Source organism: Cervus elaphus, chromosome 21, assembly GCF_910594005.1.
Source record: "Cervus elaphus chromosome 21, mCerEla1.1, whole genome shotgun sequence".
In the NCBI taxonomy this organism is placed as follows: Eukaryota; Metazoa; Chordata; class Mammalia; order Artiodactyla; family Cervidae; genus Cervus; species Cervus elaphus.
This window is the reverse complement of record NC_057835.1, coordinates 76,611,545-76,639,158: the sequence shown is the minus strand read 5'-3', so window position 1 is coordinate 76,639,158 and position 27,614 is coordinate 76,611,545. Positions and strand designations below refer to the sequence as shown.

At 40.4% G+C, this 27,614-nt stretch overlaps 1 protein-coding gene across 1 annotated transcript in view; it reads right to left on the bottom strand.

Moving 5' to 3' along the window:
* The window catches only part of CNGB3 (cyclic nucleotide gated channel subunit beta 3), a 174,501-nt gene that overhangs the window by 77,670 nt on the left and 69,217 nt on the right, over positions 1 to 27,614 (bottom strand). The window contains exons 4-7 of the mRNA XM_043880041.1: positions 11,656 to 11,801; positions 10,466 to 10,594; positions 9,382 to 9,590; positions 3,254 to 3,304 (exon numbers count right to left, since the gene is read on the bottom strand). Coding sequence (XP_043735976.1) covers positions 3,254 to 3,304; positions 9,382 to 9,590; positions 10,466 to 10,594; positions 11,656 to 11,801 — 535 coding nt within the window. The remainder of the gene's footprint in view (positions 1 to 3,253; positions 3,305 to 9,381; positions 9,591 to 10,465; positions 10,595 to 11,655; positions 11,802 to 27,614) is intronic.

The following is a 27,614-nucleotide window of genomic DNA, read 5'->3' as shown; positions in this document are numbered from 1 at the left end:
CATGGAGAAAGCAAGGGAGTTTCAGAAAAACATCTACTTCTGCCTCACTGACTATGCTAAAGCTTTTGGCTATGTGGATCACAGCAAACTGGAAAATTCTTAAAGAGATTGAAGTACCAGACCACCTTACAGTCTGCTGAAAAACGTGTGTATGGGTCAAGAAACAATGGTTAGAACTGGACTTGGAACAAATCACTAGTTCAAACCGGGAAAGGAGTACAACAAGGCTGTATATTGTCACCCTGCTTATTTAACTTACACGCAGTGTTTTTGTTTAGTTGCTAAGTCGTGACTGACTCTTTTGTGACCCCATGGACTATAGCCTGCTCCTCTGCCCACAGGATTTTCCAGGCAAGAATACTTGAGTGGGTTGTCATTTTCTTCTCCAGGGGATCTTCCTGACCCAGGGATTGAACCTGCATCTCCTGCATTACAGGTGGATTCTTTACTGCTGAGCCGCCAGGGAAGCCCATCATGTGAAATTCCAGGGTGGATGAATCACAAGTTAGAATCAAGTTTGCGGGAGAAATATCAACAACTTCAGATATGCAGATGATACAACTCTAATGGCAGAAAGTGTAGAGGAACAAAAGAGCATTTTGATGAGGATGAAAGAGTGAAAAAGCTGGCTTGAAACTCAGCATTGAAAAAAACAAAATGTGGTATCTGACCCCATCACTTCATGGTGAGTAGAAAGGGAAAGAATGGAAGTAGTGACAGATTTTATTTTCTTGGGCTCCAAAATCACTGCAGTGACAGCAGCCATGAAATTAAAAGACACTTGCTTCTTGGAAGGAAAGCTATGATGAATCTAGACAATGTATCAAAAAGCAGAGACATCACTTTGCCAAAGAAAGTCCATATAGTCAGAGCTATGGTTTTCCCAGTAGTCATGTACTGATGTGAAAGTTGGACCATGAAGGCTGAGCGCCAAAGAATTGATACTTTTGAACTGTGGTTGTGGAGAGGACTCTTGAGAGTCCCTTAGAATGCAAGGAGATCAAACAGTCCATCCTAAAGGAAAATCAACACTGAATTTTCTTTGAAATGACTGTTGCTTAAGCTGAAGCTCCAATATTTTGGCCACTTGATGCGAAGAGCCAACTCATTGGAAAATACTCTGATGCTGGGAAAGATTGAAGGCAAAAGGAGAAGGTGGCAGCAGATAATGAGATGGTCAGATAGCATCACTCACTCAATGAACATGAATTTGAGCAAGTTCCTGGAGACAGTGAATAAGCCTGGTGTGCCACAGTCCGTGGGGCTGCAGAGTTGGACGTAACTTAGTGACTGAAGAGCAACAACAACATAATTATTGGTGAAAAAACTACATATGGGTGAAAAAATAATAGTATATAATTATTTGAAAAAAGGAAGGTGCCATGTTATCTATATAATTGCTTCTTTTTTTATTTGCTATATGCCATTTGAATAATTTCCAGAGATCTTATTTAAAAAATTTTTATTTTGTGTTGGAGTATACTTGATTAACAATGTTGTGTGAATTTCAGGTGTTCAGCAAAATGATTCAATTATACATATACATGTATGTTGTTGTTTAGTCACTAGGTCATGTCTGACTCTTTTGTGACCCCATGGATTGTAACCTGCCATCTTCCTTTGTCCATGAGATTTTCCAGATGAGAATACTGGAGTGGGTTGCCATTTCCTTCTCCGTGGGATTTTCTTACCCAGTGATCAAACCCGTGTCTCCTGCATTGGCTGGCAGATTCTTTACTGCTGAGTCACCAGGGAAACCCTGATGTATATGGATGTATACATGTAAATTGTATATTGAAAAGCAAAGACATTACTCTGCTGACAAAGGTTCGTATGGTCGAGACTACGGTCTTCCAAGTGGTCACATACAGTTGTGAGAGCTGGACTGTAAAGAAGGCAGAGCACCAAAGAACTGATGCCTTTGAACTGTGGTGCTGGAGAAGACATCTGAGAATCCCTTGGACTGTAAGGAGATCAAACCAGTCAATCTTAAGGGAAGTTAACCCTGAATATTCACTGGAAAGACTGATGCTGAAACTGAAGCTCCAGTTTTCTGGTCCCCTGATGCAAACAGCAGACTCATTGGAAAAGTCCCTGATGCTGGGAAAGATTGAGGGCAGAAGGAGAAGAGGGCATCAGAGGATGAGACGCTGGATGGCATGACTGATGCAATGGACATGAACTTGGGAAAACTTCAAGAGATGCAGCGTGGCATGCTGCAATCCATGGGATCACAAAGAGCTGGACATGACTGGGCAACTGAACAACAGCAACAATGTGTATGTATGTGTATGCATGTGTATGCATGTGTACGTATATGCATGTCTATGTATGTATATGTGATGTGTATGCATGTGTATGCATGTGTACGTATATGCATGTCTATGTATGTATATGTGATGTGTATGCACGTGTATGTATATGCATGTCTATGTATGTATATGTGATGTGTATGCATGTGTACGTATATGCATGTCTATGTATGTATATGTGATGTGTATGCATGTGTACGTATATGCATGTCTATGTATGTATATGTGATGTGTATGCATGTGTGTGTATGTCTATGTATATGTGTTAGTTGCTTAGTCGTGTCCGACTCTTTGGGACCCCATGGACTGTAGCCTCTGTCTATGGAATTTTCCGGGCAAGAATACTGGAGTGGTTACCATTTCCTTCCTTCCTTCAGGGGATCTTCCTGACCCAGGGATCGAACCCAAGTCTCCTGCACTGCAGGCAGATTCTTCACCGTCTGAGCCACGAGGGAAGCCTATGTATATGTATACTCTTTTTCAAATTCTTTTCCCCATTTAAGTTATTGCAGAATATTGAGCATAGTTCCCTGTGTTATTTCATACCATATTTTATGTTATATGAACAAGAATGAAATAGGACTAGAAACAATTTATTGACTTCTACATCATCTTGCTACATGAATTGGAGGCTAAAATTCTGTATGGACAAGACAAAATACACTCCATATTCCTTTATTGATATTTAATAGAATTTAAATATGGCCACTCTGTTTTGTTTTGCTTAATAAAGACCCATATTTTGAATTATATACTTGCACATACATGGAAGTATATTATGTAATTATTGAGAAGAAGAAACTCAGCCTAATACAACTTCATCTGTATAAACTTTGTTAAACAGGCTGCAGTTTTGAAAGGAAGAAGTTTTTTTTGGTAGAAATTTGTGGATGGACTTAAACTCAAAACGATATTGGATTTTGGAGTTGTAAGTCACCTACCTGAAATTTTTTAGAATTCCTGTAGTGTCTCTTTAGTTCATTTGAATCCACCTGAAATATAATTATAATTCATATTAATTTTATCCAGTTTCATCAAATACATTCTTACTTAAAAATACTTATAGCTATTTCTTTCCATTAGGTCCTTCCAATTTTAGTCTATAAATATGCTTCCTCTTCACATATCTTAAGCCAATAAACCTTCCTTGGCTTTGTTTTCTTTTTGTATTGTTTCTAATTATTTGTCATGCTCAAGCTTCTTAGAGAGTTGCTTATCTTGTTTTTTTCTACACCCTTCCCTCATATTTATTCCTCAACACATGGTAATTTGATGGCGATTTGACTTTTGCTTACTTCTTCAATTCCACCAAGGCTACAGTTTTGAAAGCGACCAATGATCTCCTAATGAGCACACCCAGGCAGTCCTTTGTAATATTATCATTCTTTCATGGTGGGGCTTCCCTGATAGATCAGCTAGTAAAGAACCTGTCTGCAATGCAGGAGACCCAGGTTCGATTCCTGGGTTGGGAAGATCCCCTGGAGAACGGGAAGGCTACCCACTCCAGTATTCTGGCCTGGAGAACTCTACAGACACAGTCCATGGTGTCACTAAGAGTCAGACACGACTGAGCAACTTTCACTTTCACTTTTCTTTTATGGCACTCACTGTGTTTTGAAATCACACACACCTTTCTTTCCCATTTATTTAAAATCGGTCTACTCTGTGAATGATAATCTATTTCTGGACAGGGTTGATTTTGTTTAGCAACTGTGTATAACTAGTGACTATAAATATTAAAAGCTCAATAAATATTTGAGTGGATGAACAGGTAAAGGAACAAAGAGATGAATAAAACTTTTGAAGCAGTTGACTTTTTGGGGACAATTTTATCTATGAAACTTTCTTTTTCCCAAGAATCTGTAATGCCATTCTTAATTTACTTTACTTCTTCAGTTTCAACTTCTCAGTGTTCTGCTTGCATTCTTTGACTAACCATTTAAAAATCAATATTTCCCAGGATTCAACCTTCTTCTCTTTTCTCTTCATATTTACTATCTGTCCTGGGGCATTTCATCCACTTGCAGAGTTTCAAAGGTCACTAGGTATGTTGATGCTACCAAATCTCTACCTCCACTTAATATCACTTTCTGGAGCCGTTAGCCTGTCCAACAACTGCCTCCTCACTTATCAGTTTTGCAACAAACATGAATGCAGCATCATCTCCATTTTCCCTGAAGCCCAACCACACTCCTTCTTCTGCTGAGTATCCTACGCACGTTTTCCTCTCCGCTAGTCAATGAGCCCCCACCATACACTCTCGCTCAGCCCTCAACCAACCAGCAACCGAGTTCTACTGGGTCTCCTTCCTAAAATTTTCTCATGCCCAGGGATCACACCCACATCTCTCAGGTCTCCTGCAACAGCAGGTGGGTTCTTCACTACTCATGCCGCCTGGGAAGCCCTGTTCTCACGCCTCTTTTCTCCTCTGGCTCTGGTTTCCTTGCCTTGAGTCATGCTCTCTTTGATCAATTCTACAATGGCAGTGAGATGATCTCTTTGGATCACTAACAATTCTATTTATTCATGACTTCACATGACCTAAAGAAAAAACAATCTGCTCCCTTTCATGTACACAAAGCTCTGCTTTCTCTGTCCACTCGCCTCCTGCGGCATGTCATACTTACTCTTTAGCAGCGCGTCACAAAGTTTCTTACCTTGATGCCTTGACTCATGCTGTTCCCAGAGCTTGGGACATATTTTTTCCTCTTTTAGGGGAACAAAGGTGTACAGATAATTTCAGTTTATTCATGAAAATTTGGACCAAGTGGTCCCTCCATTGGATGGTTTTCTCTGTATCAAATAGCACCCAGGGCTCACCTCTGTCATGACTCACATCACAAAATGCCACCATTTTTCTTTTTTCTATTTATCCTTCATCCTCTGAGCTACTTAAAAAGATAGGGACCATATTTTGTCCTCTATTTCTCAGTTCCTAACACAATGTCTAACACATAATGGGTGCTCAATAAATGTGTGGTAAGAGGTAGAGGAATAGAAAGACATTCATTAATATTCAGACCTAAAGGAATTAATGCTAATATTGGACTGATGGGTTCCCAGGTGGTCTTAGTGGTAAAGAATCTGCCTGTCACTGCAAGAGACACAAGAGACCCAAGAGACCTGGGTTCCATCCCTGGGTTGAGAAGATCCCCTGGAGAAGGACATGGCAACCCACTCCAGTATTCTTACCCGGGAAATCCCACGGACAGAGGAACCTGGCGGGCTACAGTCCATGGGTTGCAAAGAGTCGGACACAACTGAGTGACTACTATTGCTATTACTACTATTGAGTTTATATTTTTCAATTTTAGCTATAGGTAGGAAGAAACTGTGTACTATTAATTATTCAACCAAAATATTATAACTTGGACACATCAAAGCAGCATCCTCTAACATCCAGGTTGTCCACGTTTAGAAGTTTTAAGCTGCTGTTGAGCAGTGCTGAAAATTGGTTAGCTAACTTTCCAATTCCTGTCCCACCACCTCATTTTTTAAAGCGATAATTTCTATTCACGTGCACGTATCAAATTTTACAGAAGTGTACTAGAAAATATATGACAAACTTATTTAACAATTGTTTTCTCTGAAACAAAATGGCATCCTGAGCCACAGGTAGACATAGATATGTATATATAAGTTTATGCTGAATCATGTACCAAGCTTGAGTAAGATGAGTCAGTTGCTTCAAAGCTTACATGGAACAAGCAGCCATTTCAAGTGCTAAGAAGTTAAGTTGAAGTGTGACCATATCCTTCAACTCTGGAAGACTTTTCTTAGCATATTCATACCTTTGCTTTCAGGGTTGTCTCTGATCCTGTGATGCAATAAATGGAAGTGTGCTAAAACTTGCTAGATTATATGAAAATGCTGTCTGGGGTTTCTAAAACCTCTCTTCTGGGCACACTAAATATATCTGGTGTCGTTAGCCCTCTGAAGATCAGTATGCTGAGGACAATCAAGCACTTATTTTTAAAATGTGAAAAGTGAAAGTGCTAGTCACTTAGTTGAGTCCGACTCTCTGCGACCCCATGGACTGTAACCCACCCGGCTCCTCTGTCCATGGGGTTCTCCAGGCAAGAATACTGGAGTGGGTAGCCATTCCCTTTATTGTTTACCTCTTCTTTTAAAAAATTCATAGACACTCCATAATTTCACACAGAACAGATATAAATGTTTCAAAAATAATACTATCATATACAATAATTCTTTTTATGAATTTTTTGAGTCATGTCTGACTCTTTGTGACCCCATAATCTGTAGCCTGCCAGGCTCCTCTGTCCATGGATTCTTCAGGCAGGAACACGGGAGTGGGTTGCCATGCCCTCCTCCAGGGGATCTTACTGATCCAGGAATCAAACCCAGTTCTCCTGTGTTGTAGATGGATTCTTCACCATCTAAGCTATCAGGGAAGCCCATAAAATAACTACAATGTAGATTAAACAGTTACTTAAGGGAAAAAAAAGATCCTTGAGCCAAGACTCCATTCACTCACTCTTTCAAATATATCTTGAATATACCCTCTGATATCCTAAGGTAAATGAATTGAATACTGTCCCTACTCTCAGGAAACTTATCAGGTAAGAAAGGAGACCACATATACAAATAGGAGATGAAAGGAAGTTAATGTGTAAACATCCATTCATTTGATTCAGTCAGCACTTTACTGCAATCTTCTAGAAGCCAGACCCTGGGCTAGGTGTTCATGTTGTCTTATTTAATCTTCACAATAAGTTTATGAGGTGGATGTAATAGTTCTATTTTATGGATGACAAAGATAGTACACAATGAAGGGATGAATTTATTTTCTTCAAGTATTACTGTAAGTTAATTTCAGAGGTGAAACTTGATCCTAGTCTATTACTATTTATTTCTACTAAGTCATAGTGAGCTTGATGGTTATATACCAATTAAATAACAGAAATATGAGTAAAATTTGCAGAGCGAAGAGAAGAGAGTGGTTACTTTTCTTCAGATCAGTTTATAAATAGCAACTACCTCACCAAAGGCAGTTGACAAAGGGCAGGCCTGATAGACGTGGTCACTAGGAGGGCTTCCTTGGTGACTCGGAAGTAAAGAATCCGTCTGCAACGCAGAAGACCCGGGGTCGATCCCTGGGTTGGGAAGATGCCCTGGAGAAGGGAATGGCTATTCTTGCCTGGAGAGTTCCACGGACAGAAGAACCTGGTGGGCTATGGTCCATGCGTCGCAAAGAGTCAGGCATAACTGAGCGGCTAACCTTTCACCTCTTTCACAGAAGGTGATGAGGGTTTCCATGGATCCCCGTGATTGGCAGGCTCAGCAAAGTATTGTGAGTGCAAATCTCAAATCTAAATAACCTCCACGGTCATTCCCAGCTCTACTCCTGCTGTCTATAAAGGACATTTTAAATGAGGTTTTTTTTTGGTCCTTGAATCAAAATTCTGCTCTCTATGCAGCATCATTTTCAGAAGAAAGATATTGCACATAAATACTGTGGAAAACTTGTAAACACTCACCATTCCCTCTGTTGTGGCCTCCGGAACTCAATCTGATATCTATTTTCCCTGAAGCCTTTGGGGAATTAATATTTCCGTACTCTGCCCTGGAGTATCTGGTAACTGTAGGTATTTAACAAATGTTTGTTGAATGAATAATTTGGTGGTGTAAAACAAAGGTCACACAGATAGCTCAACTGCAGTGAGACTTTCAGGTTGGGTACTCAACTTGGATTGTCCTCTTAGCAACATGTAATCACGTTTCAAAGTCTAAAGCTACCTACTCTGAATTAAAGAAACCATTAAATTTCATTTGAGCAAACAAAGCGATTAGTTCCTGCTCTATATTAGTGTCTTGTGATAATGAGTTTTAAATGGAGCCCATTGAGTGTATTTTTATTGGTTATTTTTCTTGGTTTTAACACTCCATTATGTGCAAAGATGTCTTCGAAAATTGAAAATAAAGTTTCCCTTTGCTGATTTTGTCATTTTCCATTTGTCAAACATTGATTTTTCTCCCCCTCTTGCACATCTAATGGAGGTGGAAATTAGTGCTCACTTTCTCGGGGGGTGGGGGTGGGGGGGCGTGTTTCCTTCTGATTTGTGTGCGGTCATCATCGTTCATCAACCTGCCAGTGCGCTCAGAGGACTGCCGAGTTAACTGATGCGCTGAAGTCCGCACAAGGCATGTTTTGAATAGATTTTTGCTATAACTTTAGCTCTGACCTTTAGAATTTCTTCCTAGGAGAGATTTCAATTGCAGAAGGCATTCTCCATCAAATGGTATTTTTAAAGAAAAAAAAAAAAAGCAAAACTACTCCTTTCAGCTTTTTGATAACTTAAAGTCATCTAAGGATTCAAAAGAAAATATTCAGGAGGTTAAGGAACCTACCACTTTTTTCTTCAAAACCGTGTACAAGCCCAAGGTGCCACGCACTTGGTTGCTCTGCTCACCCGAGGGTGACCCCGGAGGGTCTGTTTTCTGCAGCCCTCGCCAGGACTGTGGCTAAGATACCCCAGGGCACGTGGGTTGGAAAAGCAGCATCCTTTTAGTGAATTGGGAGGGGCCTGGGGGGCAGGGGAGTATAGGAGATGTGGGCGTGTACTTGTGAAAACTTGTTCTTCTCTTTCTGTCTTAGATTGATTGGCTTGACTGTGAAATTCACGCAACAATGAGAATAAATCCAGGAGAAGATGAGGGTGAGAACGCTCTTTCCGAAATGGATCGCCCAGGGCGCTTGATGCTGAGGAATGAGGTGTGATGGATCTGGAAAGTGAGGTGCGGAAAGGAGACAGGCGGCAGACACAGTTGCGGGCACCCTCCGGGCGTCAGTTCATCTAGTCTCCCCACCGACAATGTGAAGGCACTACTGTTGTTATTTTTAAAATGAGGAACCTAGAGCCCGACACGGGGGAGGGCGCAGCGGCTGTTTTGTTACCGCTGTTACTATACTGATCGTTCCAGTGGTTCAAGACCCAGGCGTGCAGTCCCTCAGACGTTAAATTAACAACAAGCAAACGTTAACTGGTTTTTTTAGTTCAGTCTTTGATATTCCTTTGTCAGTTTCTGCTTCTCCCGAGCCCCTACTTACTATTATATCTCCTCCTCTCATAAACTGGAGCCTGGGCTGGATTAATAGCAGATCGAAAAGGTAGATGGTATCGCACACGATGTCGGTAATGAGCCAGTAGCCCGCGTTGTGTGGTGTCTGGTACGGGAAGACCACTCGCAGGGGTATAAACCAGCAGTTCCAGTTAAAGGCGATGGTGACAAGCGAGAGCCACAGGAGGTAGCCTCGATCTGGAAGAAAAGTGACAGGAGCAATCCACATGGCATTAAAACCATTCTGTGCCTAGTTTGGTAAAGTTGGGGCACTCCCCGCTGGAGAGAAGCAATTTCTGTACGAGGCTCTATTTACAACAATCACGAGGTTCTGCCCCTAGAGCCGAGGCCCCGGGCTTTAGGAGGGATGTTAGGCGATCTTAGCAGCGTTCCTAACTTTGGAGGGCATCCTTCCTGTTTCCTAGAGAAGTGGCCACTGCGTCGCTCTGCCGGAGTAACCGCACGATTAGCACCAGGGCAGGGGAACCCGAGGAAAAGTCGCAGGCCTCGCTGTGTCTGCAACTGCAGCCGGCGGCCTTCAGCGGGTCCGCAGTGGAGCTGCAGGGTCACCCAGGGCTTGTGAACCAAGGGCCGCATCTTGCTCACCCGGGGGTGACTGAGGTGGAGAACAGGGTGAGTCAGCGGCGAGGGCAGTCCACGACTGCACCCAGGGCTTTCCTCGGTTCGGGGAGGCTGGGGACGGGATTTGTTCAATTAATTCATTGTGAACAATGTGAAGTCAAGGAAGATGACATACTTTATAAGGGTTATTCTTTTTTTTTCTTTTGGTGGGGAGAGTGTTCAATGAACATGTTGCTGAATGCTTCTTTTCAAAGATAATTAAGGACTGGGCGGGCTTTGGAGTGTTTAAAAACAGACAGGAATATTTTTATATCCTATTTTCACCAGAAAGGGGCAAATGATCCATTGCAGACAATACAGTTTAAATAGTGGTTTCTAGACAGGCTCAGAATACTGGCTAGAGAACATGGAAGCCATCTGTGACCTTGGGTTTCAGGGGTTCTTGGGAATAGCCAGCCCTCCCACTGAGACAGTCCACTACTTGACAGTACCTGTGTAGGAATCTATGCTTTTTGGAAGTCTGAGCCGCTTTAGGTGCTGGGTCAGGGGCACCTTCTGGGAATGCTCTTCTTTAAGCTTAGCACTGCTTTCTTGTGTTGATGATACAACTGTGGGCTTTGCTTTATAGGAGAAAAAAAGATGAAAAGATTTTTAAGAGGTTAAGTTAGCTTAGGGAGGAAAAAGTTTAGATTGTTTGGCATGAAAACATTTTGTAATCTTCCTTCATGCCGGCAGATGAGGCGTTTTATGACATTTACAATATTGTCGTTTGTGAAAATACCTAAGTAACGAAAACACTGAAATTTAGAAAGAAATAGCTGAAGTGACTTAGCAGCAGCAGCAGCAGCAGCAGCAGGTTTAAAGTTTAACTTAAATGTCCTCAAGGTGTTGCAAATAGGATATTTTAAATACAAGCCTCATTCCCACGTATTTTGGAGCATAAGTAGTTAGTGCTTTGAATTCACATTGAACAGAAACTTTACAAATATACACCATTCCACAGGTTTTAGCTTAGTGCTTCTTTAGCTTTATTCATGTCTTTATAGTTATGGGTAAGTAAAGCTCAAAACATTCTTTTCAGCATATCTTTATAAAGCTATAATGACTATATTTTAGCCCCTTCTCTTTAAAAAGAAACTATTATATCCCTGCCAGGGCATTGTCTCCCAGCTGGCTTGCTTAAAGTGCTGGAGTATTAGGAAATGGCAACCCTCTCCAGTGTTTTTGCCTGGAAATCCCATGGACAGAGGAGCCTGGTGGGCTAGGGTCCAGAGGGTCACAAAGGGTCGGGCACGACTGAGTGAATCAGCACAGCACAACACATTAGCAGCTTGCCCCGGCAGCAACCTCAGCCGACGAAGGACAGGAGCTCGTGGGCTGATCTCCCAGCTCCCTCTTCCATCAGGGTGATTCTTATGTGTCGTCCACACAGCCTTTCAGCTGAATCAAGCCCCAACGGCCCTCCGCAGTAACCCTGCCGTTAGCACACTTTATTGTCTTAACTCCCTTCTCTTCTCCTGCTGTCTTACCTCCAGCACCACCCTCAATGTAAAATATTCCTAGCTAAGTCATTGTCTTGGGGAAACTGCTTTTGGGGAAGCCCAAGCGAAACCATTTGCAAAATACTGATACATACCCACTGATAACCTTCGTCCCAGAACTTTGAGGTAACTGCACTCACCAGTTTGGGGACTGCTTTCAGGTGAGGACATATCGCCTTCCACTAGTTTTCTTTTGTAGAAATCTGTTCTTTGACGCAGTCTTCTTACCAGGTTGTGTAGCTGGGCATCCGCGTAGTCATTAATAACAGGGGCCACAGGTGGTTTGCTTTTTGGATGAAATGGAAAAAAAAAAAGGTGACAGAGTCAGATCCATAAAGAGATACAGATGGGGAGGGATTAAGGTTCTTCCTCGTTCCTATACACCCAAGAAAATGTATTAACCGTTCCTTTCTACAATTGAATAGAACAGCTCAGGAATAAAATTTGATGGATATAGTGCTTGTGCAATACAGACTTCCCACTGAAAAACTAGAATCCAAAAATAGAAAATGACTATTCTGTGATACAGTCCATGGGGTCACAGAGTCAGACACGACTGAGCGACTGAACTGAACTGATTCTGTGATTCTGTCATTAGATTGTATCATGAGAAGAAAAAAAGGTATAGCTGACATGGTAGGCAGAGTTCTGAGATGTCTCCTTGGTTTGCATGTCCTATGTAATCCCAGGGACAGTGAATATGGTGGAGTTTACTTCCGTAATTGGTTGCGTTATGTGGCTCAGTTGACTTTAAGATAAGGAAATTACATAGATGTGTCTGATGTAATCAAATGAGTCTTTAAAAGCAGACAATTTCTCCAACTGGTGACAGAGCAGAAAGTCAGAGATTTGAAGCACAAGGGGAATTTCATTTGAGGGAAATTCTCCATTTTTGGCTTTGAAGGAGAAAGGAGTCCCCTGATAAGAACTGCATGAAGCCTCCAGGAGCTGAGAGTGATCCCTGGCTAGTAGACAACAAGGAAGCAAGGACTTCAGTCCTACAACTGTAAGAAACTGCATTCTGCCAATAATTGAATAAGCTTAGAAGGGGATTCTTCTTTGGTGCCTCCAGATAAGAGCCCAGCCAGGCCTGGCTGGTACCTTAATTTCAACTGTGTGACGCCTAAAGCAGAGAACCCAGCCAAGCCCACACAAACTTCTGAGCTATGGAAATGTGAGCTAGTAACCGGTTGCTGTTTTAAGTCTCTAGAATTGCCATAATGTGTGAAGCTATAGTAGAAAACTAATACATCTAGTATGCTTTAATAAACTTCCCTTCTAAGAAAACATACAAAATAAAGCATATAGTAAGTCTCCTGCATAAAGACGAGTGCCAAGAGTGGGTTCGTAAGTCCAATTTGTTCATAAGTCCTACAAAGTTAGCCTGGGTACAACTAACACAATTGGCTATATACTACTGTATTGTAATAGGTTTGTAATACTTTTCACATAAATAATATGTAAAATACAAACACAAAATAAAGAAAACATTTTTAATCTTACAGTGCAGTACCTTGAAGGGTACAATGGTACAGTGCAACATCTGGCGTCCAGGGGCTGGCATGGAGTGAACAGGCCAGAAGAGATGCTGACTGGAGGAGGGGTGGGGTGGGGGATGGTCAGCAGTGGGAGGCAGGGCGAGCGGCAGTGTCCCTCACATACCACACTGGTGGCAGAGCTTCTGACTCCTTGCTGGATTCAATTCTGCCTTCCCTGGGAGAAATACCAATAACCTCAGATATGCAGATGACACCTCCCTTACGGCGGGAAGCGAAGAAGAACTAAAGAGCCTCTTGATGAAAGTGAAAGAGGAGAGTGAAAAAGTTGGCTTAAAGCTCAACATTCAGAAAACTAAAATTGTGGCATCCGGTCCCATCGCTTCATGGCAAATAGATGGGGAAACAGTGGAAACAGTGACAGACTGTTTCCTTTTGTTCTTGTTTCTTTTTGGTCTTCCTCTGAGCCTCCAATGCCATCAGGCCTTCATTAGCAAGTCTCTTGTGTTTGCACAGCAAGGAGTCCAGTGAAGTCATCCTCTTGCAGACCTAGCTCCAGCTTTTCAGTGAAGGTCATTAAGTTGCTGAAGACCTCTTTGGACTCCTTATCCACGAAAATTGTGAACAAACTGCAGACAAAGGTTCTCCCAAATACCGTTCTTGGTGACAGCTGTAACCTCATGCCAAGCATAACCAGGGTTTTCATGGTCTTGTAGATGAGAATCCTGGAGTGGGTTGCCATGCCCTTCTCCAGGGAATCTTCCCAGCCTGGGGATCAAACCCAGGTCTCCTGCACTGCATGTGCATTCTTTACTGTCTGAGCCACCAGACAGGTGTTACAGTCCTCCCAATGTGGTCACAGGGTTGTTCCTGGTTCATTCCTGTCTTCACTGCCTGACAAAGTGTAATGTAAATAATGTTTCTTGAAAGTCACTATAGTTCCCTGGTCCATAGGTTGGATGAATGACCTATGCAGTACTTTGATCCTAGGATGAAAGTTTTCCATGAATTGGGCGGGGGGGGGGGCGGCGGGTGGTGGTGGTGGTGGTGACCCAAGCATTGTCAAGCAGCAAAAGAATGTTGAATGGGATGTCCTTCTCCAAGCAATATTTCTCTACCTCCAGGATAAAGTGGTGGAAAAAACCAGTTCTGGAAAATTGCCTATGTAACTTAAGCTTTGGGGTTATAGTACTCTTCCCCACAATGGGAAGAAAGTCCATGGGCTATGTTTATAAGGGCTCTTGGATTCTCAGAATGACTAAGAGAGACCTCAGCTTCATGTCACCAGAAGCATTGCCACCAAACAAGAGTTAGCCTATCTTTTGCTGCTTCATAGCTCAGTATCACTTTTCCTCCTTACTGATGCAACTTTAGTCTGCATCCTCTTTAGTACAGTCCTGTCTCATCCACATTAAAATCCTGCTGGGATAAATACGTGACTTCATCAATAATTTCTCAAAAAAGCATTTCAGGGAATTTCTAGACAGCTACCATATCTGCATTTGTTGCCTTGCCACTGACTTTTACACTGTAAAGGTTGGCTCTAGCCTTGGACTGATGAAATCGGCCATGGCTGGCGTTAAAAGGCGTGCCGTCTGACTCTTCACCATGTGTCTTCTTCAAGTCTTCATAAAGGCTCTCAGCTCTCTCTTGAGGCAGCATTAAGCTGAGTGGGACTCGATGCTGATGCAGATCCTGCATTGACACAGAGAAGTTTCTGCACCTCGTCCATCACTCTTCCTTGCTGCTTCGATTTTATTGTTGACGTCATCGGCACAGCAGACTTCACAAGCTCCATGAGTTCATCCTTCTTCTTTAGAACCATGTTGATGGTTGAACAATTCATGTTGTAAGAACAAGTGATGTCTACCATCTTTCTGCCTCACTCTACTCTCTCAATTATTTTCTTTTTGTTTCCATTGTTATTGCTTGGCACTTCTTAGCAGTACCAGCTATATCACAGCTGCTTTTGCAGTTGCTTCTGGACATCTTGGGCTTGAAATAAAGATACTCTACTACTGTACTCTATACAGCACTGTACAACAAATTGCACAAAAGTACAACCACTTGTGGAGTTTGCACGCATGTGCCAATGTATGTCAGACACGTGAGCTAACTTACACTACTGGACATGTGAACACATGATTGCATCTTTGAAAGTGTGCAGCTTGAAGGCTTGTATGGAGTGGACTTACTTTATAAACTAGTATATTTTATAATGGTCTATGTTTCCTCATAGTTTATCCTCAAAGCTCTAACTCACTCTCGACTCTTCTTCTGAGTCTAACACTGGGTCTACATAGACCCACGTAAGTTCCATCCATTCTCACCTTCTCACATCCATGTCTGCCTTTTCCATCTCCCTTCCAAATGGGAACCCATGGGGTTCACAGTGGAACTGGGTAGCCTGTGCATTCTATTTAAAAAGGACTCTAGTATGAGCCCCTCTCCATTTTCCACCAGGTCCACAAATATATCATACCTAACTGTTTACAAATTCCTTGACCGTTGGTATCTTTCTTTCTCCACTTACAATTATCATAGTATAATTTGCACCTCTTTCAAATGTCTAAAGTCCTGCTTAAGCATCAAGATTCTTCAGGTGTGTTTGTGTCCCATTAAGACCTTTATAAACCATTCAAGGATGGAGCAGATGGAGCAGCAGTGGAAGAAAACCTGATACATCATATGCAATACAGAAATAGGAGGGCATTCAGTCCACAAAACCAAGAAAGCATTTTTATTTTCTGATGAAAACTTGCTGTCCTTTATATCATGTCATAAATTTCTGCTTAAAATCTTAGTATGCCTAGAAGCTTGTTCATTTGTCAAACAGTTATTGAGTTTCTACTTTTCGTGCTGGAAACAGAAAGATATGTTGAACAGAGACTAGCCCTTTGGATGATCACAGTTTAATGGGGGAAGCAAGGATGTAAATAAGTAGCTATGATGAGCAATAAAAATACATACAGAATGCTATGCTCACACTGAACTTGGCCTGGGGATCAGAGTGGCCCCACAGAGAGAGCACCACAAGTCTGGAAGGGCTGGAATGTCTTTGACAGAAAAGTGAAACGAGGCCCCTCCTGGCCTTGAGAACAACACGCTCGAAAATGTGAAATAAATATGACATGTTGAGCAAGTGTTTTGGTGTGACTGGAAGGCAGTGTGTGCATGTAGGGGCCAGGTTGGGGGGCGGCAGGAGCGGCAGTGGTTAGGTCTGAAAAGGGGAGCGGGCTCAGGTTATGATGGTTCCTGTTTAGCCTGCTTCAGGGTTTAAACACTGACCTCTAGGCTAATGGGAACCAAAGGAGAATGCCAAGCAAATGAGGTGTGTGAGCAAAGGGAAGGTGGCAATAGTGGGAGAATTGAAGAGGAGCAGAGTAAATGCACATAGGCAAGGAAGGGAGCTAACAGGTTAGGTTAGAACTGATGAACGAAACATGGACTAAAGAAGTGTTTTTGAGGCAGAAATCAAAGAATTTGAACTTTCTGGGTATTTTGGATAAATCCAAGTAAAGAATCAAGAATAATTTCTAAGTTTTTATTGCGAGAGACTAAATTCACAAAGATTACTATTACAGGAGACTAGATTTATGAGAACATTAATAAAAATTTGAATTCAGAAAGAGAGGCTTGTATGTAGTGGGTATATGGAAAAGATGAATTGTGTCCATAAGTATATGTGTATGTGTTCAGTTTATGGGTTTGTAGGATTTTGTATAATAGGACCTTGCTTGTGACATTCGGAAGCATTCAGGAATACAATTCTTACAACAAGATCTTGGTGATCTAGTGCATCTGGGATTTTTGAAGCTGTTTGTATTTGACATTATCCTAGGCTGACATTTTCAAGATCAGGAACTGTATGTTTTCTTTATATTTTGCAAGATCTAGGACAAGGTATATTTTTAATAAATGTTTGTTGAATAAATAAACCCACTACTTTCAACCTTTTTCTTTGACCTTTTTTGATGTACTTCGGTGCACTAAAAAAATCCATAAAAAGTAAGGTTGAGGCTTGGTGGATTACTGACTGTAAAGTCAGATGTTCAAACTGTCAAAATGTCTAATTCAAGCACTAAGACTTAAAGGGAATGCTTTTCTTTTCCTGAATTATCCATGTCTTATTTGATCATATAATTGGCCCTTAATAGCACAAGTTTATACTGTGCAAACATATCTTACAGTTGCATATTGAAAATTGTATTATAAAGCATGTCACTATTTCTAATCCATAGCTATATTTCACATACTCTGTATTTTTCTTTTTGTGTTAGCTGAACATCAGTATGCTAATCTATTCCACCTTTTCTGTTTTTTCTAGCATTTTTCTACAGTAATCCTTGCCTATCTTCTCGTCCACCAATGTATATACAGAAGTTATAAATGTATTTCTCCTTAGGTAATTTTGTGAATGAATGAAAAAATGGAGATGAAGAAAAAATAGTCCATAAAATAAAAAATCATATGGGAGTATGAGGGAACCAATGAAATATGCTTTATATAACACAGGTTCTTTTGAGTTATATTTGATAATTCTAGTTCATATTGTATATTTTTAAAAGAATTATTCCTCGTAACTCCTTGGTGAAGAATCTAGGAAACAGTATATATATTTTATAAATTTTGATAAACAAGCATGAGAGTAAAGTTTTATTGATGGTCATCTCTGATTGACATGGATAAGCCATTTAGATTTTGTGTGAGAGTTGGACTATGAAGAAAGCTGAGTGACAAATAATTGATGCTTTTGAACTGTGGTGTTGGAGAAGACTCTTGAGAGTCCCTTGGACTGCAAAGAGATCAAACTAGTCAATCCTAAAGGAAATCAGCCCTGAATATTCATTGGAAGGACTGATGCTGAAGCTGAAACTCCAGTCCATTGGCCACCTGATATGAAGAACTGATGCATTGGAAAAGATCCTGATGGTGGGAAAGATTGAAGGTCAGAGGAGAAGGGGACGACAGAGGATGAGATGGTTGGATGGCATCATGGGCTCGTGGACAAGAGTTTGAGCAAGCTCCGGGAGTTGGTGGTGAGCAGGGAAGCCTGGAGTGGTGCAGTCCAAGGGGTTGCAAAGAGTCGGACATGACTGAGTGATTGAACTAAACTGAACTGAATATGTGCTTATGGAGGAATAAAGAATTAGTTATTGTGCTGATTCATATCAATGTATGACAAAACCCACTGAAATGTTGTGAAGTAATTAGCCTCCAACTAATTAAAAAAATAAATAAATAAATAAATAAATAAAAAAAAAAGAATTAGTTATTGTTAAAATACAGTTTATTTCTCTCTTTGATAAGAATTCAGAGGAAACTCACTTCTAAAAGCAGTTGATAGCAAATAAGAGAATTATAACACTATTCCTTACTTCCTAAATTCAATCAGATAGAGGCAAGAAAATTACATAATTAACAATTGTCCCTGTGTTTGGGATTGCAAAAACTTTTGCACTCCAGGACAACGTGTCATAGAAGTGTTGGGGTGGGTTAGAAGTAGGCTTTTCTTTGGCAACTGAGAAAAAAGCCAATGTGAGAGGAAGGTAGGAAAGAAAAACTCATTGGCAGGCGACTTAGGAATACCAGTTTTACGAAAGAGTATGTGTGTAAATTTTAGATTTTGAACTTGATTCTTTAAAAACGATTGGTGTATATAGGGCTCTAGGAAAGTTTTCATGTGCACCCTGTGATACATGGTCTCTAGTTTAAGATTGTAGCTTTAATGTAACACAAATGGATGGCAAAATGACTAGATAGTAGTCAGGGATGAGTCTACAGAGGAGGAGGAATGATACTTTAATGATGTAGAGGGAAGATACTCAAAAGCCTGAGGAAAAATGTGTTAGTTGCTGCCTTGTTGAGGACAATAAAGGCTCAAACATTTTAATATAGGATCTCCAATCACCTGTAATTTAGCTTGAAAGGTCAATTGAGACCACTGAAGAACCATAACAGAATTCTAAACAGAAGAGGAACATTATTAGCTGTGTTTTAGAAAGTTATTGTAAAAAGAAGGATGGTAATTAATTGTGATGAGGAAAAAGTATGATTTGAAGAGGGAAGAGAGTTGAGTTAAAATCTGTGGATTAGTGTAACAGTAGGAAATGTCAAATTTGGTGAACGTAAGACATTGATAGTGTTCTGCCAAAATTCATGTCCATCCAGAGCCTCAGAATGTGACTGTACTTGGAAACAGAGTCTTTACAGATGTAACTGTTTATGATGAGGTCACACTGGAGTAGAGTGGGCTCGTAATCTAATGACTGGAGTCCTTCCTATAAGAAGGCCAAGTGAAAACATGGAAGAAACACATGGAGAAAGACATGTGACCATAGAGGCAGAGGCTGGTGTGATGGGTCTACAATCCAAGAAACACCAAGGATTTTTGGCAGTGACCAGAAACTAGGAGAAAACCATGGAACAGATTCTCCCTCAGAATTTCCGGAAGGGCGAACCTGGCCAATAACGTGATTTCAGACTTCTAGTATGCAGAACTGAGAGAGTAAATTCCTGTTGCTATAACACCCTCAGTTTGTGGAGATTTGTTATGGCAGCCCTAGGAAGCTAATAGAATTAGTAAAGTAGATAATTGTGATACCACATGGACAACTCAGATGGAGATATAAAAAGTTGCAAGATAAATTGAAATATATTAGATTTATCATGGTAAACTTGAGGTGTGAATGCATAATCAAGATCTTTTAAAATACAGTCAATATTTTAGGCAGTTGAAAATTTGGATCTGGAAGTCAGTTGGAGGCTGAACGGAGAATCTCCTGTCTAGAGGAAATGGTGCAAATTATATAGAACAACATAAGACTGGGAGGTCACAACCTTGGCATTTGTTGACATTTAAGGAGAGTTGGACTGTGAAGAAAGCTGAGCGCAGAAGAACTGATGCTTTTGAACTGTGGTATTGGAGAAGATTCTTGAGAGCCCCTTGGACTGCAAGGAGATCCAACCAGTCCATCCTAAAGGAGATCAGTCCTGAGTGTTCATTGGAAGGACTGATGCTGAAGCTGAAACTCCAATACTTTGGCCACCTCATGCAAAGAGTTGACTCATTGGAAAAGACCCTGATGCTGGGAGGGATTGGGGGTGGGAGGAGAAGGGGACGACAGAGGATGAGATGGCTGGATGGCATCACTGACTCGATGGACATGAGTTTGAGTAAACTCCAGGAGTTGGTGATGGAATCGCGTGCTGCGATTTATGGGGTCGCAAAGGGTCGGATATGACTGAGCGACTGAACTGAACTGAAGGAACAGCATAAGCAAAGGAACTGAGAAGTAACAGAGAGTGAGAAGTGAAAGAAAAATGTTACAAAAGTTGGGGAAGCTGAGAGTTTGAAAAAGGAGGGCAGTGCTATACCCAAAGCAAGATGGGGACCAGACTAAGGGAGGACTCTCTATATTTAGGAAGTAACATTTCATTGGTAATTTTTATGAAAATTGACTGGGGAAAAATGTAATGTGATCAGATTTTGTCATTATTCTCCTCAATTGTCTTAAGTATTTTGTAAAATAAGTACTTTTTAGAATCTATGTTTGTTCTCTAAATAACACTTTAGATTTCCATTCATTAATTGCTAAATTCATTTAAATGTAGTATTTATTTCCTATAATAAAATCTTTTTGAATAATTTTTGGCTTTTGCAAACTCTGTGAGATTCTTCTTAATAAAGAAGGAACCACAAGAAGATGCACAAGAGAAATGGAGATGTAATAGGTCAGGACCCCCATCCCTCAGTCTGTGACCCACAATAACAGGGGTCCTCCCCTAGAAGTGAGGGATCTCAGTCCCAAACTGGGCTCCTTAGACTGGTGGTCTTGTATTGGGGAGACGAGCCCCTAGAGTGTCCAGCTTTGAAAATCAGTGGGGCTTATGTTGGGGGAGCCAGAGACTATGGAAACAAAGTCTCTGTTCCAAAAGGGTGTATGTAAAATCTCACACTTATAAGTATTAGCACAGAGGCAATAGTTTTAGAGGAGCCTGGATCAGGTCCCCTTGCTCATCTTGAAAAGTCTCCTGAAGAGGCAGGAGGCAACTGGGACTCCCTGTAGGGTTGGAGATGCTGGCTGCAGCCATTATGGGGGCTTGTTCCACTGTGTGGACACTGGTGCTGGAAAGTGCCATTTAGGGACCCTCTCTCTAGCCTACTAGAACTGCAGGCTTACCCACCTACCTACCAGTGGACTGACACCAGCTCCACTGCCCTTATGCTATACAGCCAGCCATGACGGGACCTTGCTGTGACCACTGGCAGACTGGCACCAGTGTTGTGGCCCCTTGGACCTCAGTCTTGGGGCCAGGCATTTGGGACCCAGCCTCGCCCACCACTGGCCACAGTCACTGCATGAGGCAGGCCCTTGCAGTCAGATGGGCTGCGAAGAGCCTTGCTTACCAGCATGCCCACAGAAGTCAGGCCTACCTCAACAGAGGAGGGCTCACAGATTATATAGGGGCAGCCCTAGGGCATATATCTCTGGTGACCACAGCAGTATGAGGCTAGAAATCAACTATAATTGTTTTCAACTACAATTTTAAAAAAATACAGAACACACAAACATGTGTATCCAAAAAAATATGCTACTAAACAACCAATGGGTCACTAAAAATATCAAAGGGAAAATTAAAAAAAAAAACTTGAAGACAAATGGAAGTGGGAACACAACATTTCAAAATCAGTGAGAGATGGCAGAAACAGTTCTAAGAGAGAAGTGAATAATAATACAGACCTACCTCAAACAGCAAGAAAAATCTCAAACACTCTATCCCCAAACCTAAAAACTAGAAAACAAACAAACAAACACATCTCAAAGTTAGAAGGAAGGAAATAATAAAGATCAGAGCTGAAATAAATGAAATAGGGGAGTATCTCCCCCACCCCAAGGAAAAACCAATACAAGAGATCAATGAAACTAAGAGCTATTTCTTTGAAAAGATACACAAAATTGACAAATCTTTAATCAGACTCATCAAGATATAAAGAGAAAGAACACAAATAAATAAAATAAAAAATCAAAGAAGTTGTCTCTGACACTGAAATACAAAGAATTATGAGTCTACCATGAAAAATTATACACCAGTAAAATGGACAATATGGATGAAATGGATAAATTCCTAGAAATGTACAATCTTCCAGTACTGAATCAAGGAGAAATAGATTCCAGGAACAGACCAATTATCAATAATGAAAGTGAATCAATACTACTACAAATAATAATTTTAAAAAACTCCCAACAAACAAAAGTCCAGGTGAATTTTACCAGTTGTTTAAAGAAAACTGTCACTTACCCTTTCCAACTATTCAAAAAAATTGAACAAGAAGGAATGAGACTCGTTCAATGAGATCAGCATTATTCTGTTACAAAGATCAGACAAAAGCATCAAAAAAAGATTACAGACTTATATCCTTAATAAACATAAATGCAAAGATTCCCAACAGAGTATCAGCAAACTGAATTCAATAATACATTAAAAGGATCATATACCATGATCAAAAGGAATTTATTCCAGGGATGCAAGAATGATTGAGTATCTGCAAATTGACCATGTTAACAAATTGAAGAACAAATAGCATGATCATTTAGATATATGCCAAAAAACCTTTTGACAAAATTCAATATTCATTTATGGCAAAACTCTCAGCAAAGTGGGTAAAGAAGGAACATGGCAAAGCCTATATGTGGCAAATCCACTGTCAACATCATACTCAGTTGTGGAAAGCTGAAAGCCTTTTTACTAAAATTTCAGGAACAAGATAAGTGTACTCTTGCCACTCTCATCCAACATAGTTTTGGAAGTCCTTGTCACAGCAATTAGACCAAAAAACAAAAAAAAATCAAAAGCCTTCAAATTTGACAGGAAGAAGTAAACCTGTCACTGTTTGAAAATGACATGTTAGTATACATAGAAAATCTTTGACACTAGCAAAAAAGTATTAGAACTAATAAATTCAGTAAATGTGAAGGATACATAATTAATATAAAAATCTGTTGCATTTCTATATGTTAATAATGAATTACCAGAAATAAAAATTAAAAAATCAATTTCATTTACAATTGCATCCAGAAAAAAGCCATGAAAAAAATCTAATGGAGACAGAAATTTTGTTCTCAAAATATCAATGTCATTTTTTATAGAACTAGAAGAAATAATTCTGAAGTTTGTATGGAAACACAAATGATGTTGAAAAGTTAAAATAATCCTGGAAAAGAAAAATGTGAATTTATCATGTTCCCTGATTTCAAACTTTATTGCAAAGCTAATGCAATAAAAACAGTATGGTACTGGCCAAAAACAGACACATAGATCAATGGAACAAAATAAAGACCACAGAAATAAACCCACGTTTACATGGTCAATTAAGTATGATGACAGAAACAAGAATATACAGAGAAGGGAGACAGCCTCTTTGATAAATGCTATTGGGAAAACCGGATAGCTACACGCAAAAGAATCAACCTGGATTATTTTCTCATACCATATACACAAATAAACTCATAATGTATTAAAGAATTAAATGTAAGGCCTGAGACCACAAAACTCCACACATGTTGTGTCTTTTGAGGTTGGTATTAGCAATATTTTTTGGATCTGTCTCCTCAGGCAAGGAAAACAAAAGCAAAAGTAAACAGATGCAACTACATTAAACTATAAAGCTTTTGAATAGCAAAGGAAACTAGTAATGAAATAAAAATTCAGCTTACTGAATGAGAGAATATATTTGCAAACAATATCTCCAATAAGAGATTAATATCCAAACTGTAAAATGAACTTAGAGAACTCAATATTAAAAAAAAAAAAAACCTGCTTAAAATTAGGTATAGGATCTGAATAGAGATTTTTCCAAAGAAGACATCAGTCAGTTCAGTTCAGTTGCTCAGTTGCATCCAACTATTTGCAACCCCATGCAAATAGTCTGCAGCATGCCAGGCTTCCCTGTCCATCATCAACTCCCAGAGCTTGCGATGGCAGAATAGAAGGATGTGCTCATCCTCTTCTGAGAGAACTTCAAAATTGCAACTTGATACTGACCATCCATTGACAGGAGAATGTTGGATGCCACCGAAAAAAGATACCCCACATCCAAGAGCAAGGGAGAAGCCTCAGCAAGACAGTAGGAGGGGAGAGATTGCATTTAGAATCAAACCCCATACCCACCAGAGACACACAGAGGGCTCAGACAAAACTGTGCAGACACCCAGAGGCCCCACACAGACTGAGCCAGACCCGCCTTTGAGTGTTTGAGTGTCTCCAGCAGAGGCACAGGTCAGCAGTGGCCTGCCGTGGGGACAGGGACTCTGGCTGCAGCAGACCTGGGACACGCCAGCATGTGGCATAAGCCCTCTTGGAGGAGCTCGCCATTAGCCCCACCATCAATTTGCTGAGCAGACTCCCACAAACTGCAGAACAATTATACTTCCAAAGAAATTCTCACACTGTTAAGAAAGTTCTAGGACCCACAACAGATTTCCCAACCTGGGGATCTGGCAAAGGCACTGAGAACCTCTAGGGAATTTGACTTTGGAGACCAGTGGGATTTTTTATGGAACTTCCGCAGGACTGGGGAAACAGACTCTTGGAGGGCACAAACAAAACCTTGTGCGCACTGGGAGCCAGGAGAAAAGAGCAGCGTTCCCACAAGAGACTGACCCAGGCTTGCCTGTGTGTGCCTGGGAGTCTCTGGCAGAGGTGCGGGTCAACAATGGCCTGCCACAGCGTCAGGGACACTGAATCTCACAATGTAGGCATAAGTCATCTTGAAGGAAGTCTCCATTATCACCATTACCCCTACCATAATTTGGCCTCAAGCCAAACAACAGGGAGGGAACACAGCTCCCCCCATCAACAGAAAATTGGATTAAAGATTTATTGAGCATGACCCCGTCCATCAGAAAAAGACCCAGCTTCCCTCACAGTCAGTCTTTCCCATCAGGAAGCTTCCACAAGCCTCTTATCCACATCCATCAGAGGGCAAACAGAATGAAAACCACAATCAGAAAACTCACCAAACTGATCACATGGATCACAGCCTTTTCTAACTCAATGAAACTATGAGCCAAGCTGTGTAGGGCCACCCAACATGGACGGGTCATGGTGGAGAGTTCTGACAAAATGTGGTCCACTGGAGAAGGGAATGGCAAACCACGTCAGTAGTCTTGCCTTGAGAACCCCATGAACAGTATGAAAAGGAAAAAGGAAGACATGGAGATGGCCAAAAGACATGAAAATTTGCTCGAGGTTAGTAATCATCAGTGAAGTCCAATCAAACTCACAACGAGATCTCACCTCACACACATCAGAATGGCTATTAAAAAGTCACAAGTGTTGGTGAGGATGTGGAGAAAGGGAACCCTCGAGACTGTTGGTGAAAGTGTAGATTGGTGTAGTCACTAAGGGAAACAGTATGGAGGTTTCTCAAAAAATTAAAAATAGAACTAAGGTATCATCCAGTGACTCCACTTCTGGGTATTTGTCCCCAAATATAAAACACTAATTGGAAAATGTTTATGCACTCCAATGTATATTGTAGCACTATTTACAGTAGCCAAGATATTGAAGCAACCTAAGTGTACATGACAGACAAATGGATAAAGGAGATATTGTGTGTGTGTGTGGTATAATATTATTCAGCCATAACAATAAGTGAAATATTAACATTTTTACAACATTTATGGATCTAGAAAGTTAAGTTTTAGTGAGATAAATCAGCTAGTAAAAGACAAATAATGTATGATCTCAATTATATGTGGAGTCTGAAAACAAAAAAATAAAACAAAAGTGTAACTGGCCCATAGAGATAACAAATTGGTGGTTGCCAGAGGAGAGAAGGTGGAGGTGAGTAACACTGATAAAAGGGATTAAGAGGTACAAAATTCTAGTTAAAAAATAAATAACACACAAGATGTAACATACACTTTAATAAATATCAGTAATATTTAATGACTTTGCTTGGGAACAGATGGTTACCAGACTTATGGTGGTTATCATTTCATATCTTTTGAAAATGTCAAATCTCTGTGTAGTATACTTGAAAATAACATAATATCATATATCAACTAGATTTCAATACAAAGAATATAATATTCTAATTTGGAAGGGTTTGGGAGTGAGAGAGTAGCAGGTCATTTTTCTAGTCTTGAGAGCAAAAAACAGGCTTAAAACTCAACATTCACGAAAGCTAACATCATGGCATCCAGCCCCATCACTTCATGGCAAATAGAAGAGGAAAATGTGAAAACAGTGACAGATTTTATGTTCTTGGTCTCCAAAAGCACTGCAGATGGTGACTCTCAGCCATACAATTAAAAGATGCTTGCTCCTTGGAAGGAAAGCTATGGTAAACCTGGACAGTGTACTAAAAAGAAAAGACATCAATTTGCTGACAAAGTTTCATATAGTTAGAGCTATAGTTTTTCCAGTAGTCACATGCAGATGTGAGAATTGGACAGTGAAAAAGGCTGAGCACCGAAGAATTGATGCTTTTGAATTTTGGTGTTGGAGAAGACTCTTGAGAGCACTTAGTCATCCTACATCAAACCAGTCAATCCTAAAAGAAATCAACCCTGAATATTTATTGGAAGGATTGATGCTGAAGCTGAAGCTCCAATACTCTGACCAACTGATATGAAGAGCCAACTCAGTGGAAAAGACCCTGATGCTGGGAAAGAGTGAAGGAAAAAGGAGAAGGGGGTGACAGAGGATCAGATGGTTGGATGGCAACACTGACTCAGTGGACATGAATTTGAGCAAACTTTGGGACGTGGTGAAGGATAGAGAAGCCTAGCATGCTGCAGTCCATGGGGTCTCAAAGAGTTGGACATGACTTAGCAACTGAAAGATATTAGTTAACGATAAATTCATAGTGCTGTCCTCTAATTTTACATCTGAGGAAAAGAAATCTGGCTTGAATAAGTGAAAATTTTTGTAGGATTAAATGTCTAAATACAAATATTTGAAATTTACACACAATTCTGATTTTAAGCAATGTATCTTTTGTTCTATCATAAAAACAAGTTGTAAGCAAATTTGGGTCATTAAGATAAAGCTTAACCAATTCTCACTTTGCTGTCTTCTCACATTTACCTCTAAATACAGTGAAAAGTTTGAGTTGCTTGTCACATTTCACTTCTACATATGGTATTGTTTGTACACATTAATTTGTACATATGGTAGTGTACATATGGATATTATGATCCACAACTTCCTAACCTAAATTATTTTTGATCTGTGTAGAACAGCCTATGATGCATTTGTGGCTCCAAATCTTGTTTGCAAACCTATTCCAATAGTCTGCTCTCTAGATCTATTCTTCCGTTAACCTGTAAGTGCTAGAGACTGTGTACACAGCACTTATTTTTATTTTTAGTGAATCTTATTCTAATAGTCTATAAATATGGTGGTGCCTAACTTTGTTAGAACTTAAGTGACTAGTTAAGAATAAAGTCACAAAAGCGTTACAGAAATATTGCCACAGAGATTTAAAATTTATAAGTCCCATATGTACACTTATAAGCACACATATCCACAAACACATCAATAGACATAAGAACAGCAACCCTTTCCAAATATTAGTCCAGTTGGAAAGAGAA